Source organism: Salmo salar, chromosome ssa12 (genome assembly GCF_905237065.1).
Source record: "Salmo salar chromosome ssa12, Ssal_v3.1, whole genome shotgun sequence".
NCBI classification, from domain to species: domain Eukaryota; kingdom Metazoa; phylum Chordata; class Actinopteri; order Salmoniformes; family Salmonidae; genus Salmo; species Salmo salar.
The window spans coordinates 4,400,001-4,419,035 of record NC_059453.1 but is presented as its reverse complement, the minus strand read 5'-3'; the positions used below and the strand labels follow the sequence as shown (position 1 = coordinate 4,419,035).

The following is a 19,035-nucleotide window of genomic DNA, read 5'->3' as shown; positions in this document are numbered from 1 at the left end:
CATCCAGCATCACTACTTTGGACGGCTCTGACTTAGAATATGTGGATAACTACAAATACCTAGGTGTCTGGTTAGACTGTAAACTCTCCTTCCAGACTCACATTAAGCATCTCCAATCCAAAATGAAATCTAGAATCGGCTTCCTATTTCGCAACAAAGCATCCTTCACTCATGCTGCCAAACATACCCTCGTAAAACTGACCATCCTACCGATCCTTGACTTCGGCGATGTCATTTATAAAATAGCCTCCAACACTCTACTCAACAAATTGTATGCGGTCTATCACAGTGCCATCCGTTTTGTCACCAAAGCCCCATATACTACCCACCACTGCAACCTGTTCGCTCTCGTTGGCTGGCCCTCGCTTGACTCTCGTCACCAAACCCACTGGCTCCAGGTCATCTACAAGTCTCTGCTTGGTCAAGCCCTGCCTTATCTCAGCTCACTGGTCACCATAACAGCACCCACTCGTAGCATGCGCTCCAGCAGGTATATCTCTCTGGTCACCCCCAAAGCCAATTCATGCTTTGGCCGCCTTTCCTTCCAGTTCTCTGCTGCCAATGACTGGAACGAACTGCAAAAATCTCTGAAGCTGGAGACTCATATCTCCCTCACTAGCTTTAAGTACCAGCTGTCAGAGTAGCTCACAGATCACTGCACCTGTACATAGTCAATCTGTAAACAGCCCATCCAACTACCTCATCCCCATACTGTATTTGCTCCTGTATTTGCTCCTTTGCACCCCAGTATCTCTACTTGCACATTCATCTTCTGCACATCTACCATTCCTGTGTTTAATTGCTATATTGTAATTACTTCGCCACCATGGCCTATTTATTGCCTTAACTCCCTTATCCTACCTCATTTGCACTCACTGTATATAGACTTTTTGTTTTCCTTTTTTTTACTGTAATATTGACTGTATGTTTGTTTATTCCATGTGTAACTCTGTGTTGTTGTATGTGTCAAACTGCTATGCTTTATCTTGACCAGGTCGCAGTTGCAAATGAGAACTTGTTCTCAACTAGCCTACCTGGTTAAATAAAGGTGAAATAAAAATCAATAAAAAACATTTGCGGTCACTGTTGAGAACAGTGTTGTCCCGCTAATTGATTGCATTTTGGAACATTTGCACTTATAGCCAACTGCCGTGTCCGCATTGGTGCACTTATAATGTGAAGAAATAGCCTAATAGTTTATCAACATTTTAAGCTAAACGTTGTGATCGGCCTAATTGCTTTTAAAAGGTTTTTTGATGCTAGCGGTTGTATTAATTTGGGATCTATCGCATCCCACAACTGTCCCAGAAAATGCTTGGAATATTTATTTTGTGCACAGAAGGACAAGTTGACCAATAGAATAGGTCAACTTGTGTACTATGGCGGATAGTAGATTGACATAGGCTAGTGGTTTTGCTGTTCGTTAGGCCTGCTCATCTGATTGGCTGATGAAAAGTAAATGTGGACAGTTCTTCTAACATCTTCAATATGAACCTCGGGAAATCGATAAGAAGGCATTGTTGCATCACCAATGTGCCTGTCTTCACTTGTAGCCTACTTCTAAGCTGAAATGCCTGTGAGAAGGACCCGATCACATGACGGCCATTGGCTAAGAAGAATTTATATATCTGAGAGAGCGATGTGAGTGAGAGGTGCTTCGGAGCACGGCGATTGGTAGCTGGAAGTAGGGAATTGTAATTATTATATTCAGCCCAAGGGCACAACGGCCACTTTGGTCGCAAAAGGCATGGATTTTTTTAGGTGGCATTACGGCAACACAAAGGGGTGCCGCCGTGAAATTCGAGGCCTGGTGAGACTATTATCAAGTGCTTGTCAAATTGTGAATGAGAGACTGATGAAGTGTGTACAGCCTGCGCAAAAAACAAGGCAGAGCTCCGGCCTTTCATGCGACTTTTTTCAAATCTTCATTAGAGTCGCATCATGCAGCCTTAGAATGTATAAAAAAATCAAAACATATAGCTCAATGTTTGTATCACCACTAAAGTTGCATAATTAACAGTTTCTTTGTAAACCGCTTAACACAGAATAGCTGCATGTGATCACTCCCTCAAATCGTTTAGAGAAAATATCCTTTATATTTTATTCAGCTATGTTCTGTCTTATTATTGTAATATAAAATACTATCAAATAAAATAATATAAAAATATATGAAATAATGTCACTGAATTCTAAGCAAATCTTGTCTGCTAAATGAACAAGTGTAGCCCACAAACATATGGCATAGCCAGATCAGGGCCTAACATAAGGACAACTCAGAGTATATTATTCTGTTCTTCTGAAATAGACTACATTTTCTTCATATCATGTTTATTTAGACCTGTCTAAAAATAAATAATGGATTTATTGTGTAGGATATTATTGTGTAGGATATATTACATGGATTTATTAGACTTTTTAAAATGCAGATTTTCCAAAGATTTTAACTGTAAAGTCTACATCTGTTGTATTCTGTGCATGTGACAGATGGATTTGAGCTTTGAGTAGCTACGCTACCTCCACCATTTTACTTTCACCCTCAAACCACCTCACATCAGTGTTTAGTGAGGAACACAAACAGAGAGAGAAAGATCTGTCATGACTCTCCTGTGAGGATATCAAGGATTCAAGTTACAGTGAGTCCACGCTACAACTCTCTCTCTCTCTCCCGCAGAGGGGGGAGAGAGGTGAAGTTGGCCGTTTTATGACGGTCGTAAATACCTTGTAGAAACTCTGCCTTTGGGCTCTGCAGGATGGAGGGGAAAGAAACCTTTTGTTACAAAGATATTGTTCTTGCCAAAACTACAACATCAAAAGGCTGGATAATGAAACAATATTTCTGTGATCCAAACATTGTGTCACGTCCTGACCATAGTAAGATGTTATTTTCTATGGTAGAGTAGGCCAGGGCGTGACAGGGGGTGTTTTTCTATGTTTTGTATTTCTATGTTGGTTTTGTTTGGGATGATCTCCAATTAGAGGCAGCTGGTCCTCGTTGTCTCTAATTGGAGATCATACTTAAGTAGGGGCTTTTTCCACCTATGTTTGTGGGAGATTCGTTTTGAGTGGTGTCTGTTTCACCTCTGCGTCACTGTTTGTTGTTTTTTTGTCATTCAAGTTCATTTATGTATTGCATAGTTTCACAGTATAAATAAAATGTGGAACGACACACACGCTGCACTTTGGTCCGCTCATTCCTACGACAACCGTGACACATTGGGAATGGTCCGTGGGTATTTAAAGAATAACCATGTCCAACAGTTGTTGTTTTGTGATATCATGAAGGACGGTACAACTAAATAACTGTACCTCTACAAATGTATGCGTCCCAGTTATCAGAGGCACATCTAAATGTTGTGGAACTTATATGATTAAATTTGAAACTATTTGTGAGAAGATGTAATGTTAGCCTTCTAAATGAGAGAATTGTTTTTCATATAAAGTCTTAACCAGTCAGTGACCACACCCACATGAGCACAGACATTATGTCGGCGTCATGGAACTCCCCTTTTGCCAGAGTGCATAAAACCCCTCGTGAAGAATTAACATATCAGACCAAGCAGGCGGACGGTGTTGAACCGGACGTCACGAATGGTTAGACTCTATGAGACTAGAAAAACGTGGAGCGTAGCTGAGCGTTGAAATGGTAGGAATTTAATTCTCTAGAGACCAGTACATTGCCGGGTTGCTACGGATGTGTAAAATGGTTCTAGCTCTACATTAGACCAGCATGACCGACAGTGTGAGCTGAAAGGTACAGAATGGTTGAAATCTCTCGAAGAAGAAGAAGAAGAAGGAGAAGACTACACAGGAACATTCAGTCTGCAGCTGTTTAAGTACTTTAGTCTAGTAAACTCGGCCCGAAGACGAGAAGACAAAGAACAATTTCCTCTCACCACTATAGATACCTCTATTCTAATGAACAGAGCCCGCTGAACAATGCGGGGTAGAACTCTGGAGGATCCATTCTCACAGACATTCCGAAAATCAAGAAGATACAAAGGACATGGTGACCTCTGGTGGACAACCAGAGACTTTCTGTAGAATTACTCCCCGTAGATGAATCAAGTATTTTACAACAGAGAGACAGCAAAGACATACACACGTAAATATGTACATTGCAATTCATTCGAATGAGCAGCCGTTCATGTGCAAAGTATTCGCATTTCCATGAGCGTAGTTATCAGCTGTATGTACGATAGTGGAAATCCTTTGTCTCTCCCTTTCCCGCTCTTTCGAATCCACCATTTTGTGTAACAAGCCGTCATATCGGTTTAGTCCACTAGGGTACTTTTCATTACATTGTGCAGTAATCAATGTGTAAGCTATCCTGTTTTTTTGTGTTTATGTAATTCTGTGTGATTATTTAGTTAGTTAGTAAATAAATTATTAAATCAATGTGTATATCGCTGATTCATCATTTATGTTAGGGTTTGTGCAGATATCCTAGAATTTTTTGACATCCAGAATGAGACTCGAGGTAAATAAGAATTAATGAATTGACTGTCACTAATGTAAGATATATTTATATCTTTAGAGTTTAGTCAGGAAACGGTAACACGTTAAATAACTTTTACCGTGGTGCCCCAGATTACTACTTAATTAATTGTTATATGATTGATTTAATCGCGTAATAATTGAACCTGATATGTAATTATTTCATTAAATAACAGTCAAACACATTAATGATAGTCAAGACACAACACACCATTTTACTTTGAGCTATATTAGCATTATAGCTAGGCTACTTCCACCATTTAACTTTGAGCTGCCATTAGCATTATAGCTAGGCTTTTTCCACCATTTTACTATGAGCTACCATTTGCATTATAGCTAAGCAACTTCCACCATTTTACTTTGATATACCATTAGCATTATATCTAGGCTACTTCCACCATTTTAATTTGAGCTCCCATTAGCATTATAGCTAGGCTACTTCCACCATTTTAATTTGAGTTACCATTAGCATTATAGCTAGGCTACTTCCACCATTTTACTATGAGCTACCATTAGCATTATAGCTAGGCTACTTCCACCATTTTAATTTGAGCTACCAATTAGCATTATAGTTAGGCTACTTCCACCATTTTACTGTGAGCTACCACTTGCATTATAGCTAGGCTACTTCCACCATTTTACTTTGAGCTACCATTAGCATTATAGCTAGGCTACTTCCACCATTTTACTATGAGCTACCATTAGCATTATAGCTAGGCTACTTCCACCATTTAATTTGAGCTACCAATTAGCATTATAGTTAGGCTACTTCCACCATTTTACTGTGAGCTACCACTTGCATTATAGCTAGGCTACTTCCACCATTTTACTTTGAGCTACCATTAGCATTATAGCTAGGCTACTTCCACCATTTTACTGTGAGCTGCCATTAGCATTATAGCTAGGCTTCTTCCCCCATTTTTCTTTCACCCTCTCCGACTACTTCACTTCAGTGTCTAGTGAGGAGCGCAAACGGAGAATAAAGACATCTATATGATCTAGATAACCACTGAATACATAAAATGGTGGTAACTTAATTAGGTTTAACTCTCACCATCTTACTTCAGATAACTAACCTTACAACTTGCTCTAAGTAGTAAGTAGTATACTTTAAGCAAGAATCATTTGTAAACCACACAGAAAAAAGAGCAAATAACACAGAGAAATGAAGAGCAGAAACTGAAAGAGAGGTAGAGAAGAGAGAGAACAGAGAAGACAGGAAGCCAGTGTAATGAGGAGGAAGTATAACTCTGTGTTCTGACCTTGTCGGCCATGATCATGGAGGATCCCCCGTACACCCCCAGGACAGGAAGTGATGTTTGAGAGGACAGGAAGTCCAGGATCTGAGAGATAGCTTCCTGGTCCGACCCGTCAGCGAAGACAAGACCATGGAGAGGCTTCTTCTGGAGCAGCTCACACACCTGTTATCAAACACACAGGTAGGTGTTATACACACAGGTAGGTGTTATACACAGGTAGGTGTTATACACACAGGTAGGTGTTATATACAGGTAGGTGTATATACAGGTAGGTAAATACACAGAAGTAGGTGTTAAATACAGGTAGGTGTTAAACACACAGGTAGGTGTTATATACAGGTAGGTGTTATACACACAGGTCAGTGTTATATACAGGTAGGTGTATATACAGGTAGGTGTAATACACAGAAGTAGGTGTTAAATACAGGTAGGTGTTAAACACAGGTAGGTGTTATATACGGGTAGGTATTATATACAGGTAGGTGTTATACACAGGTAGATGTTATATACAGGAAGGTGTTAAACACAGGTAGGTATTATATACGGGTAGGTATTTTATACAGGTAGGTGTTATACACACAGGTAGGTGTTATATACGGGTAGGTATTATATGCAGGTAGGTGTTATACACACAGGTAGGTATTATATACGGCTAGATGTTATATACAGGTAGGTGTTATACACATGTAGGTGTTATACACACAGGTAGGTGTTATATACGGCTAGATGATATATACAGGTAGGTGTTAAATACAGGTAGGTGTTATACACAGGTAGGTGTTATACACACACGTAGATGTTATATACAGGTAGGTGTTATACACAGGTAGGTGTTATATACAGGTAGGTGGTATACACACAGGTAGATATTATACACGGGTAGTTGTTATACACACAGGTAGATGTTATATACAGGTAGGTGTTATACACAGGTAGTGGTTATATACAGGTAGGTGTTATACACACAGGTAGGTATTATACACGGGTAGTTGTTATACACACAGGTAGATGTTAATACAGGTAGGTGTTATACACAGGTAGATCTTATATACAGGTAGATGTTATACACACAGGTAGGTGTAAAACACAGGTAGGTGTTATACGCAGGTAGGTGTTATACACACAGGTAGGCGTTATACACAGGTAAGTGTTATATACAGGTAGGTATTATATACAGGTAGGTATTATACACACAGGCAGGTGTTATACACAGGTAGGTATTATATACAGGTAGGTATTATACACACAGGTAGGTATAATACACAGGTAGGTATTATATACAGGTAGGTATTATACACACAGGTAGGTGTTATACACAGGTAGGTGTTATATACAGGTAGGTATTATACACACAGGTAGGTGTTAAACACAGGTAGGTGTTATACACACAGGTAGGCGTTATACACAGGTAGGTGGCATATACAGGTAGGTGTTATATACAGGTAGATGTTAGATACAGGTAGGTGGTATACACACAGGTGGGTATTATACACAGGTAGGTGATATATACCGGTAGGTGCTATATACAGGTAGGTGTTATACACAGGTAGGGGGGATACACAGGTAGGTATAATACACAGGTAGGAGTTATACACACAGGTAGGTGTTATACGCAGGTAGGTATTATACACAGGTAGGTTTATACACAGGTAGGTGTTATTTACAGGTAGGTATTATACACACAGGTAGGTGTTATACACAGGTAGGTGTTAAATACAGGTAGGTGCTATATACAGGTAGATGTTATACACACAGGTAGGAGTTATACACACAGGTAGGTGTTATACGCAGGTAGATGTTATATACAGGTAGGTGTGATGCACACAGGTAAGAGTTATACACACAGGTTGGTGTTACACGCAGGTAGGTGTTATACATAGGTAGGTAATATACACAGGTTGGTGATATATACAGGTAGGTGTTATATACAGGTAGGTATTATATACAGGTAGGTGTTATATACAGGTAGGTGTTATATACAGGTAGGCGTTATACACAGGTAGGTGTTATATACAGGTAGGTGTTATATACAGGTAGGTATTATATACAGGTAGGTGTTATATACAGGTAGGTGTTATATACAGGTAGGCGTTATACACAGGTAGGTGTTATATACAGGTAGGTGTTATATACAGGTAGGTGTTATACACAGGTAGGTGTTATACACACAGATAGGTGGGTTACACAGGTAGGGGTTATACACAGGTAGATGTTATATACAGGTAGGTGTTCGATACAGGTAGGTGTTAATGCAGGTAGGTGTTATACGCAGGTAGGTGTTATACACAGGTAGGTGTTATACACAGGTAGATGTTATATACAGGTAGTGGTTATACACAGGTAGGTATTATATACAGGTAGGTGTTATACTCAGGTAGGTGTTATACACAGGTAGGTGTTATATACAGGTAGGTGTTATACTCAGGTAGGTTTTATACACAGGTAGGTGTTATACACAGGTAGGTGTTATATTCAGGTAGGTGTTATACACACAGTTAGGTGTTATACACACAGTTAGGTGTTATACACAGGTACGTGTTATACACAGGTAGGTGTTATACACACAGTTAGGTATTATACACACAGGTAGGTGATATATACACAGGTAGGTGTTAAATACAGGTAGGTGTTAAATACAGGTAGGTGCTATATACAGGTAGATGTTATACACACAGGTAGTAGTTATACACACAGGTAGGTGTTATACACACAGGTAGGAGTTATACACAGGTAGGTGTTATATACAGGTAGGGGTTTTATACAGGTAGGTATTAGATACAGGTAGGTGTTATATACAGGTAGGAGTTATACACAGGTAGGTGTTATATACAGGTAGGTATTATATACAGATAGGTGTTATATACAGGTAGGGAGTATACACACAGGTAGTTGTTATATACAGGTAGGTGTTATACACACAAGTAGGTGTTATACACAGGTAGGTGTTATATACAGGTAGGTTTTATACACACAGGTAGGAGTTATACACAGGTAGGTTATATATACAGGTAGGTGTTATATACAGGTAGGTGTTATACACACAGGTAGGTGTTATACACAGGTAATTAAAGTTATCCCACATGCAAGTCCACCTGCCCAACATTCTGGTTTTTAACCTACAGAACCCTCTCCCCTACCTACCTGTGTGATGACAGTCTTGGGGTCTGTCTGGTTGATTCTCAGGGTGGTGACAGTCAGCTCCACAGGGTCGTCGTTCCGCCTCACCGGGATTATATCCTGGTCACTGATTGGCCGCGTCTGACTCAAGATCACCCCCACACTTAGCCCAGGTGGCTTCTGGGCCGCTGCTGGTACACTGATCTGGGAAAGCAGGGCTGGGAGGGTGAGGAGGACCCAGCCCAAACGGCCCATACTGGAACCCTGTAGAACACACAGTTACTGATCAGATTTCAGATTCCACTGGAACCCTGTAGAACACACAGTTACTGATCAGATTTCAGATTCCACTGGAACCCTGTAGAACACACAGTTACTGATCAGATTTCAGATTCCACTGGAACCCTGTAGAACACACAGTTACTGATCAGATTTCAGATTCCACTGGAACCCTGTAGAACACACAGTTACTGATCAGATTTCAGATTCCACTGGAACCCTGTAGAACACACAGTTACTGATCAGATTTCAGATTCCACTTGAACCCTGTAGAACACACAGTTACTGATCAGATTTCAGATTCCACTGGAACCCTGTAGAACACACAGTTACAGATCAGATTTCAGATTCCACTTGAACCCTGTAGAACACACAGTTACAGATCAGATTTCAGATTCCAGTCAGCAGTGACCTTGGACAGAGCAACAACTTGCTCCCACTGACTGGCCGTAAACACACACACACACACACACACACACACACACACACACACACACGAGTATGTGTCATGCGATAGGTCATCCCTCCTAATCAATAGTAGCTTGATGATTGGAGATGGTAAATAAGTCATTGATTGATCAAGGCTGGCTCAGTGAGGTAGGTAGGTCATTGATTGATCAAGGCTGGCTCAGTGAGGTAGGTAGGTCATTGATTGATCAAGGCTGGCTCAGTGAGGTAGGTATTTGATTGATGGAGCCTGGCTCCATGCTCTCTCTCTCTCTCTCATGCTCCCACTCTACCTTTCTCTCCTCTGTCTGTCTGACTCCCTCTACAGTAGACTGTATCCCTCTAAACCTTTCTCTCCTCTGTCTGTCTGACTCCCTCTACAGTAGACTGTATCCCTCTAAACCTTTCTCTCCCCTGTCTGTCTGACTCCCTCTACAGTAGACTGTATCCCTCTAAACCTTTCTCTCCCCTGTCTGTCTGACTCCCTCTACAGTAACCCAGTAGACTGTATCCCTCTAAACCTTTCTCTCCTCTGTCTGTCTGACTCCCTCTACAGTAGACTGTATCCCTCTAAACCTTTCTCTCCTCTGTCTGTCTGACTCCCTCTACAGTAGACTGTATCCCTCTAAACCTTTCTCTCCCCTGTCTGTCTGACTCCCTCTACAGTAGACTGTATCCCTCTAAACCTTTCTCTCCTCTGTCTGTCTGACTCCCTCTACAGTAGACTGTATCCCTCTAAACCTTTCTCTCCCCTGTCTGTCTGACTCCCTCTACAGTAGACTGTATCCCTCTAAACCTTTCTCTCCTCTGTCTGTCTGACTCCCTCTACAGTAGACTGTATCCCTCTAAACCTTTCTCTCCCCTGTCTGTCTGACTCCCTCTACAGTAGACTGTATCCCTCTAAACCTTTCTCTCCTCTGTCTGTCTGACTCCCTCTACAGTAACCCAGTAGACTGTATCCCTCTAAACCTTTCTCTCCCCTGTCTGTCTGACTCCCTCAACAGTAGACTGTATCCCTCTAAACCTTTCTCTCCTCTGTCGGACTCCCTCTACAGTAGACTGTATCCCTCTAAACCTTTCTCTCCTCTGTCTGTCTGACTCCCTCTACAGTAGACTGTATCCCTCTAAACCTTTCTCTCCCCTGTCTGTCTGACTCCCTCTACAGTAGACTGTATCCCTCTAAACCTTTCTCTCCCCTGTCTGTCTGACTCCCTCTACAGTAGACTGTATCCCTCTAAACCTTTCTCTCCCCTGTCTGTCTGACTCCCTCTACAGTAGACTGTATCCCTCTAAACCTTTCTCTCCCCTGTCTGTCTGACTCCCTCTACAGTAGACTGTATCCCTCTAAACCTTTCTCTCCTCTGTCTGTCTGACTCCCTCTACAGTAGACTGTATCCCTCTAAACCTTTCTCTCCCCTGTCTGTCTGACTCCCTCTACAGTAGACTGTATCCCTCTAAACCTTTCTCTCCCCTGTCTGTCTGACTCCCTCTACAGTAGACTGTATCCCTCTAAACCTTTCTCTCCTCTGTCTGTCTGACTCCCTCTACAGTAGACTGTATCCCTCTAAACCTTTCTCTCCTCTGTCTGTCTGACTCCCTCTACAGTAGACTGTATCCCTCTAAACCTTTCTCTCCCCTGTCTGTCTGACTCCCTCTACAGTAGACTGTATCCCTCTAAACCTTTCTCTCCTCTGTCTGTCTGACTCCCTCTACAGTAGACTGTATCCCTCTAAACCTTTCTCTCCTCTGTCTGTCTGACTCCCTCTACAACCAGTAGACTGTATCCCTCTAAACCTTTCTCTCCCCTGTCTGTCTGACTCCCTCTACAGTAGACTGTATCCCTCTAAACCTTTCTCTCCCCTGTCTGTCTGACTCCCTCTACAGTAGACTGTATCCCTCTAAACCTTTCTCTCCCCTGTCTGTCTGACTCCCTCTACAGTAGACTGTATCCCTCTAAACCTTTCTCTCCTCTGTCTGTCTGACTCCCTCTACAGTAGACTGTATCCCTCTAAACCTTTCTCTCCCTGTCTGTCTGACTCCCTCTACAGTAGACTGTATCCCTCTAAACCTTTCTCTCCTCTGTCTGTCTGACTCCCTCTACAGTAGACTGTATCCCTCTAAACCTTTCTCTCCTCTGTCTGTCTGACTCCCTCTACAGTAGACTGTATCCCTCTAAACCTTTCTCTCCCCTGTCTGTCTGACTCCCTCTACAGTAGACTGTATCCCTCTAAACCTTTCTCTCCTCTGTCTGTCTGACTCCCTCTACAGTAGACTGTATCCCTCTAAACCTTTCTCTCCTCTGTCTGTCTGACTCCCTCTACAGTAACCCAGTAGACTGTATCCCTCTAAACCTTTCTCTCCCCTGTCTGTCTGACTCCCTCTACAGTAGACTGTATCCCTCTAAACCTTTCTCTCCTCTGTCTGTCTGACTCCCTCTACAGTAGACTGTATCCCTCTAAACCTTTCTCTCCCCTGTCTGTCTGACTCCCTCTACAGTAGACTGTATCCCTCTAAACCTTTCTCTCCTCTGTCTGTCTGACTCCCTCTACAGTAGACTGTATCCCTCTAAACCTTTCTCTCCTCTGTCTGTCTGACTCCCTCTACAGTAGACTGTATCCCTCTAAACCTTTCTCTCCTCTGTCTGTCTGACTCCCTCTACAGTAGACTGTATCCCTCTAAACCTTTCTCTCCTCTGTCTGTCTGACTCCCTCTACAGTAGACTGTATCCCTCTAAACCTTTCTCTCCTCTGTCTGTCTGACTCCCTCTACAGTAGACTGTATCCCTCTAAACCTTTCTCTCCTCTGTCTGTCTGACTCCCTCTACAGTAGACTGTATCCCTCTAAACCTTTCTCTCCTCTGTCTGTCTGACTCCCTCTACAGTAGACTGTATCCCTCTAAACCTTTCTCTCCTCTGTCTGTCTGACTCCCTCTACAGTAGACTGTATCCCTCTAAACCTTTCTCTCCCTGTCTGTCTGACTCCCTCTACAGTAGACTGTATCCCTCTAAACCTTTCTCTCCTCTGTCTGTCTGACTCCCTCTACAGTAGACTGTATCCCTCTAAACCTTTCTCTCCTCTGTCTGTCTGACTCCCTCTACAGTAGACTGTATCCCTCTAAACCTTTCTCTCCCCTGTCTGTCTGACTCCCTCTACAGTAGACTGTATCCCTCTAAACCTTTCTCTCCCCTGTCTGTCTGACTCCCTCTACAGTAGACTGTATCCCTCTAAACCTTTCTCTCCTCTGTCTGTCTGACTCCCTCTACAGTAGACTGTATCCCTCTAAACCTTTCTCTCCTCTGTCTGTCTGACTCCCTCTACAGTAGACTGTATCCCTCTAAACCTTTCTCTCCTCTGTCTGTCTGACTCCCTCTACAGTAGACTGTATCCCTCTAAACCTTTCTCTCCTCTGTCTGTCTGACTCCCTCTACAGTAGACTGTATCCCTCTAAACCTTTCTCTCCTCTGTCTGTCTGACTCCCTCTACAGTAGACTGTATCCCTCTAAACCTTTCTCTCCCCTGTCTGTCTGACTCCCTCTACAGTAGACTGTATCCCTCTAAACCTTTCTCTCCCCTGTCTGTCTGACTCCCTCTACAGTAGACTGTATCCCTCTAAACCTTTCTCTCCCCTGTCTGTCTGACTCCCTCTACAGTAGACTGTATCCCTCTAAACCTTTCTCTCCCCTGTCTGTCTGACTCCCTCTACAGTAGACTGTATCCCTCTAAACCTTTCTCTCCCCTGTCTGTCTGACTCCCTCTAGAACCAGTAGACTGTATCCCTCTAAACCTTTCTCTCCCCTGTCTGTCTGACTCCCTCTACAGTAGACTGTATCCCTCTAAACCTTTCTCTCCCCTGTCTGTCTGACTCCCTCTACAGTAGACTGTATCCCTCTAAACCTTTCTCTCCCCTGTCTGTCTGACTCCCTCTACAGTAGACTGTATCCCTCTAAACCTTTCTCTCCCCTGTCTGTCTGACTCCCTCTACAGTAGACTGTATCCCTCTAAACCTTTCTCTCCCCTGTCTGTCTGACTCCCTCTACAGTAGACTGTATCCCTCTAAACCTTTCTCTCCCCTGTCTGTCTGACTCCCTCTACAGTAGACTGTATCCCTCTAAACCTTTCTCTCCCTGTCTGTCTGACTCCCTCTACAGTAGACTGTATCCCTCTAAACCTTTCTCTCCCCTGTCTGTCTGACTCCCTCTACAGTAGACTGTATCCCTCTAAACCTTTCTCTCCCCTGTCTGTCTGACTCCCTCTACAGTAGACTGTATCCCTCTAAACCTTTCTCTCCTCTGTCTGTCTGACTCCCTCTACAGTAGACTGTATCCCTCTAAACCTTTCTCTCCTCTGTCTGTCTGACTCCCTCTACAGTAGACTGTATCCCTCTAAACCTTTCTCTCCTCTGTCTGTCTGACTCCCTCTACAGTAGACTGTATCCCTCTAAACCTTTCTCTCCCTGTCTGTCTGACTCCCTCTACAGTAGACTGTATCCCTCTAAACCTTTCTCTCCTCTGTCTGTCTGACTCCCTCTAACCCAGTAGACTGTATCCCTCTAAACCTTTCTCTCCCTGTCTGTCTGACTCCCTCTACAGTAGACTGTATCCCTCTAAACCTTTCTCTCCCCTGTCTGTCTGACTCCCTCTACAGTAGAGACTGTATCCCTCTAAACCTTTCTCTCCTCTGTCTGTCTGACTCCCTCTACAGTAGACTGTATCCCTCTAAACCTTTCTCTCCCCTGTCTGTCTGACTCCCTCTACAGTAGACTGTATCCCTCTAAACCTTTCTCTCCTCTGTCTGTCTGACTCCCTCTACAGTAGACTGTATCCCTCTAAACCTTTCTCTCCCCTGTCTGTCTGACTCCCTCTACAGTAGACTGTATCCCTCTAAACCTTTCTCTCCTCTGTCTGTCTGACTCCCTCTACAGTAGACTGTATCCCTCTAAACCTTTCTCTCCTCTGTCTGTCTGACTCCCTCTACAGTAGACTGTATCCCTCTAAACCTTTCTCTCCCTGTCTGTCTGACTCCCTCTACAGTAGACTGTATCCCTCTAAACCTTTCTCTCCCCTGTCTGTCTGACTCCCTCTACAGTAGACTGTATCCCTCTAAACCTTTCTCTCCCTGTCTGTCTGACTCCCTCTACAGTAGACTGTATCCCTCTAAACCTTTCTCTCCCCTGTCTGTCTGACTCCCTCTACAGTAGACTGTATCCCTCTAAACCTTTCTCTCCTCTGTCTGTCTGACTCCCTCTACAGTAGACTGTATCCCTCTAAACCTTTCTCTCCCTGTCTGTCTGACTCCCTCCATACAGTAGACTGTATCCCTCTAAACCTTTCTCTCCCCTGTCTGTCTGACTCCCTCTACCAGTAGACTGTATCCCTCTAAACCTTTCTCTCCTCTGTCTGTCTGACTCCCTCTACAGTAGACTGTATCCCTCTAAACCTTTCTCTCCCCTGTCTGTCTGACTCCCTCTACAGTAGACTGTATCCCTCTAAACCTTTCTCTCCTCTGTCTGTCTGACTCCCTCTACAGTAGACTGTATCCCTCTAAACCTTTCTCTCCCCTGTCTGTCTGACTCCCTCTACAGTAGACTGTATCCCTCTAAACCTTTCTCTCCTCTGTCTGTCTGACTCCCTCTACAGTAGACTGTATCCCTCTAAACCTTTCTCTCCCCTGTCTGTCTGACTCCCTCTACAGTAGACTGTATCCCTCTAAACCTTTCTCTCCTCTGTCTGTCTGACTCCCTCTACAGTAGACTGTATCCCTCTAAACCTTTCTCTCCTCTGTCTGTCTGACTCCCTCTACAGTAGACTGTATCCCTCTAAACCTTTCTCTCCTCTGTCTGTCTGACTCCCTCTAGTCAGTAGACTGTATCCCTCTAAACCTTTCTCTCCTCTGTCTGTCTGACTCCCTCTACAGTAGACTGTATCCCTCTAAACCTTTCTCTCCCCTGTCTGTCTGACTCCCTCTACAGTAGACTGTATCCCTCTAAACCTTTCTCTCCCCTGTCTGTCTGACTCCCTCTACAGTAGACTGTATCCCTCTAAACCTTTCTCTCCTCTGTCTGTCTGACTCCCTCTAAACAGTAGACTGTATCCCTCTAAACCTTTCTCTCCTCTGTCTGTCTGACTCCCTCTACAGTAGACTGTATCCCTCTAAACCTTTCTCTCCTCTGTCTGTCTGACTCCCTCTACAGTAGACTGTATCCCTCTAAACCTTTCTCTCCCCTGTCTGTCTGACTCCCTCTACAGAACCAGTAGACTGTATCCCTCTAAACCTTTCTCTCCTCTGTCTGTCTGACTCCCTCTACAGTAGACTGTATCCCTCTAAACCTTTCTCTCCTCTGTCTGTCTGACTCCCTCTACAGTAGACTGTATCCCTCTAAACCTTTCTCTCCTCTGTCTGTCTGACTCCCTCTACAGTAGACTGTATCCCTCTAAACCTTTCTCTCCTCTGTCTGTCTGACTCCCTCTACAGTAGACTGTATCCCTCTAAACCTTTCTCTCCTCTGTCTGTCTGACTCCCTCTACAGTAGACTGTATCCCTCTAAACCTTTCTCTCCTCTGTCTGTCTGACTCCCTCTACAGTAGACTGTATCCCTCTAAACCTTTCTCTCCCCTGTCTGTCTGACTCCCTCTACAGTAGACTGTATCCCTCTAAACCTTTCTCTCCTCTGTCTGTCTGACTCCCTCTAAACAGTAGACTGTATCCCTCTAAACCTTTCTCTCCTCTGTCTGTCTGACTCCCTCTACAGTAGACTGTATCCCTCTAAACCTTTCTCTCCTCTGTCTGTCTGACTCCCTCTACAGTAGACTGTATCCCTCTAAACCTTTCTCTCCTCTGTCTGTCTGACTCCCTCTACAGTAGACTGTATCCCTCTAAACCTTTCTCTCCTCTGTCTGTCTGACTCCCTCTACAGTAGACTGTATCCCTCTAAACCTTTCTCTCCTCTGTCTGTCTGACTCCCTCTACAGTAGACTGTATCCCTCTAAACCTTTCTCTCCTCTGTCTGTCTGACTCCCTCTACAGTAGACTGTATCCCTCTAAACCTTTCTCTCCTCTGTCTGTCTGACTCCCTCTACAGTAGACTGTATCCCTCTAAACCTTTCTCTCCCCTGTCTGTCTGACTCCCTCTACAGTAGACTGTATCCCTCTAAACCTTTCTCTCCCCTGTCTGTCTGACTCCCTCTACAGTAGACTGTATCCCTCTAAACCTTTCTCTCCCCTGTCTGTCTGACTCCCTCTACAGTAGACTGTATCCCTCTAAACCTTTCTCTCCTCTGTCTGTCTGACTCCCTCTACAGACCCAGTAGACTGTATCCCTCTAAACCTTTCTCTCCCCTGTCTGTCTGACTCCCTCTACAGTAGACTGTATCCCTCTAAACCTTTCTCTCCTCTGTCTGTCTGACTCCCTCTACAGTAGACTGTATCCCTCTAAACCTTTCTCTCCTCTGTCTGTCTGACTCCCTCTACAGTAGACTGTATCCCTCTAAACCTTTCTCTCCTCTGTCTGTCTGACTCCCTCTACAGTAGACTGTATCCCTCTAAACCTTTCTCTCCTCTGTCTGTCTGACTCCCTCTACAGTAGACTGTATCCCTCTAAACCTTTCTCTCCTCTGTCTGTCTGACTCCCTCTACAGTAGACTGTATCCCTCTAAACCTTTCTCTCCTCTGTCTGTCTGACTCCCTCTACAGTAACCCAGTAGACTGTATCCCTCTAAACCTTTCTCTCCTCTGTCTGTCTGACTCCCTCTACAGTAGACTGTATCCCTCTAAACCTTTCTCTCCTCTGTCTGTCTGACTCCCTCTACAGTAGACTGTATCCCTCTAAACCTTTCTCTCCTCTGTCTGTCTGACTCCCTCTACAGTAGACTGTATCCCTCTAAACCTTTCTCTCCTCTGTCTGTCTGACTCCCTCTACAGTAGACTGTATCCCTCTAAACCTTTCTCTCCTCTGTCTGTCTGACTCCCTCTACAGTAGACTGTATCCCTCTAAACCTTTCTCTCCTCTGTCTGTCTGACTCCCTCTACAGTAGACTGTATCCCTCTAAACCTTTCTCTCCTCTGTCTGTCTGACTCCCTCTACCAGTAGACTGTATCCCTCTAAACCTTTCTCTCCTCTGTCTGTCTGACTCCCTCTACAGTAGACTGTATCCCTCTAAACCTTTCTCTCCTCTGTCTGTCTGACTCCCTCTACAGTAGACTGTATCCCTCTAAACCTTTCTCTCCTCTGTCTGTCTGACTCCCTCTACAGTAGACTGTATCCCTCTAAACCTTTCTCTCCTCTGTCTGTCTGACTCCCTCTACAGTAGACTGTATCCCTCTAAACCTTTCTCTCCCCTGTCTGTCTGACTCCCTCTACAGTAGACTGTATCCCTCTAAACCTTTCTCTCCCCTGTCTGTCTGACTCCCTCTACAGTAGACTGTATCCCTCTAAACCTTTCTCTCCCCTGTCTGTCTGACTCCCTCTACAGTAACCCAGTAGACTGTATCCCTCTAAACCTTTCTCTCCCCTGTCTGTCTGACTCCCTCTACAGTAGACTGTATCCCTCTAAACCTTTCTCTCCCCTGTCTGTCTGACTCCCTCTACAGTAGACTGTATCCCTCTAAACCTTTCTCTCCCCTGTCTGTCTGACTCCCTCTACAGTAGACTGTATCCCTCTAAACCTTTCTCTCCTCTGTCTGTCTGACTCCCTCTACAGTAGACTGTATCCCTCTAAACCTTTCTCTCCTCTGTCTGTCTGACTCCCTCTACAGTAGACTGTATCCCTCTAAACCTTTCTCTCCTCTGTCTGTCTGACTCCCTCTACAGTAGACTGTATCCCTCTAAACCTTTCTCTCCTCTGTCTGTCTGACTCCCTCTACAGTAGACTGTATCCCTCTAAACCTTTCTCTCCTCTGTCTGTCTGACTCCCTCTACAGTAACCCAGTAGACTGTATCCCTCTAAACCTTTCTCTCCTCTGTCTGTCTGACTCCCTCTACAGTAGACTGTATCCCTCTAAAGCTTTCTCTCCTCTGTCTGTCTGACTCCCTCTACAGTAGACTGTATCCCTCTAAACCTTTCTCTCCTCTGTCTGTCTGACTCCCTCTACAGTAGACTGTATCCCTCTAAACCTTTCTCTCCTCTGTCTGTCTGACTCCCTCTACAGTAGACTGTATCCCTCTAAACCTTTCTCTCCTCTGTCTGTCTGACTCCCTCTACAGTAGACTGTATCCCTCTAAACCTTTCTCTCCCCTGTCTGTCTGACTCCCTCTACAACAGTAGACTGTATCCCTCTAAACCTTTCTCTCCCCTGTCTGTCTGACTCCCTCTACAGTAGACTGTATCCCTCTAAACCTTTCTCTCCTCTGTCTGTCTGACTCCTCTACATAACCCAGTAGACTGTATCCCTCTAAACCTTTCTCTCCTCTGTCTGTCTGACTCCCTCTACAGTAGACTGTATC

At 44.0% G+C, this 19,035-nt stretch overlaps 1 protein-coding gene across 1 annotated transcript in view; it reads right to left on the bottom strand.

Annotated features, from left to right (window-relative positions):
* Positions 1-19,035, bottom strand: part of LOC106563992 (glutamate receptor ionotropic, NMDA 2A) — a 428,098-nt gene that overhangs the window by 396,487 nt on the left and 12,576 nt on the right. The window contains exons 3-4 of the mRNA XM_045690511.1: positions 8,895-9,134; positions 5,757-5,915 (exon numbers count right to left, since the gene is read on the bottom strand). Of these exons, the coding sequence (XP_045546467.1) occupies positions 5,757-5,915; positions 8,895-9,134 (399 nt within the window). The remainder of the gene's footprint in view (positions 1-5,756; positions 5,916-8,894; positions 9,135-19,035) is intronic.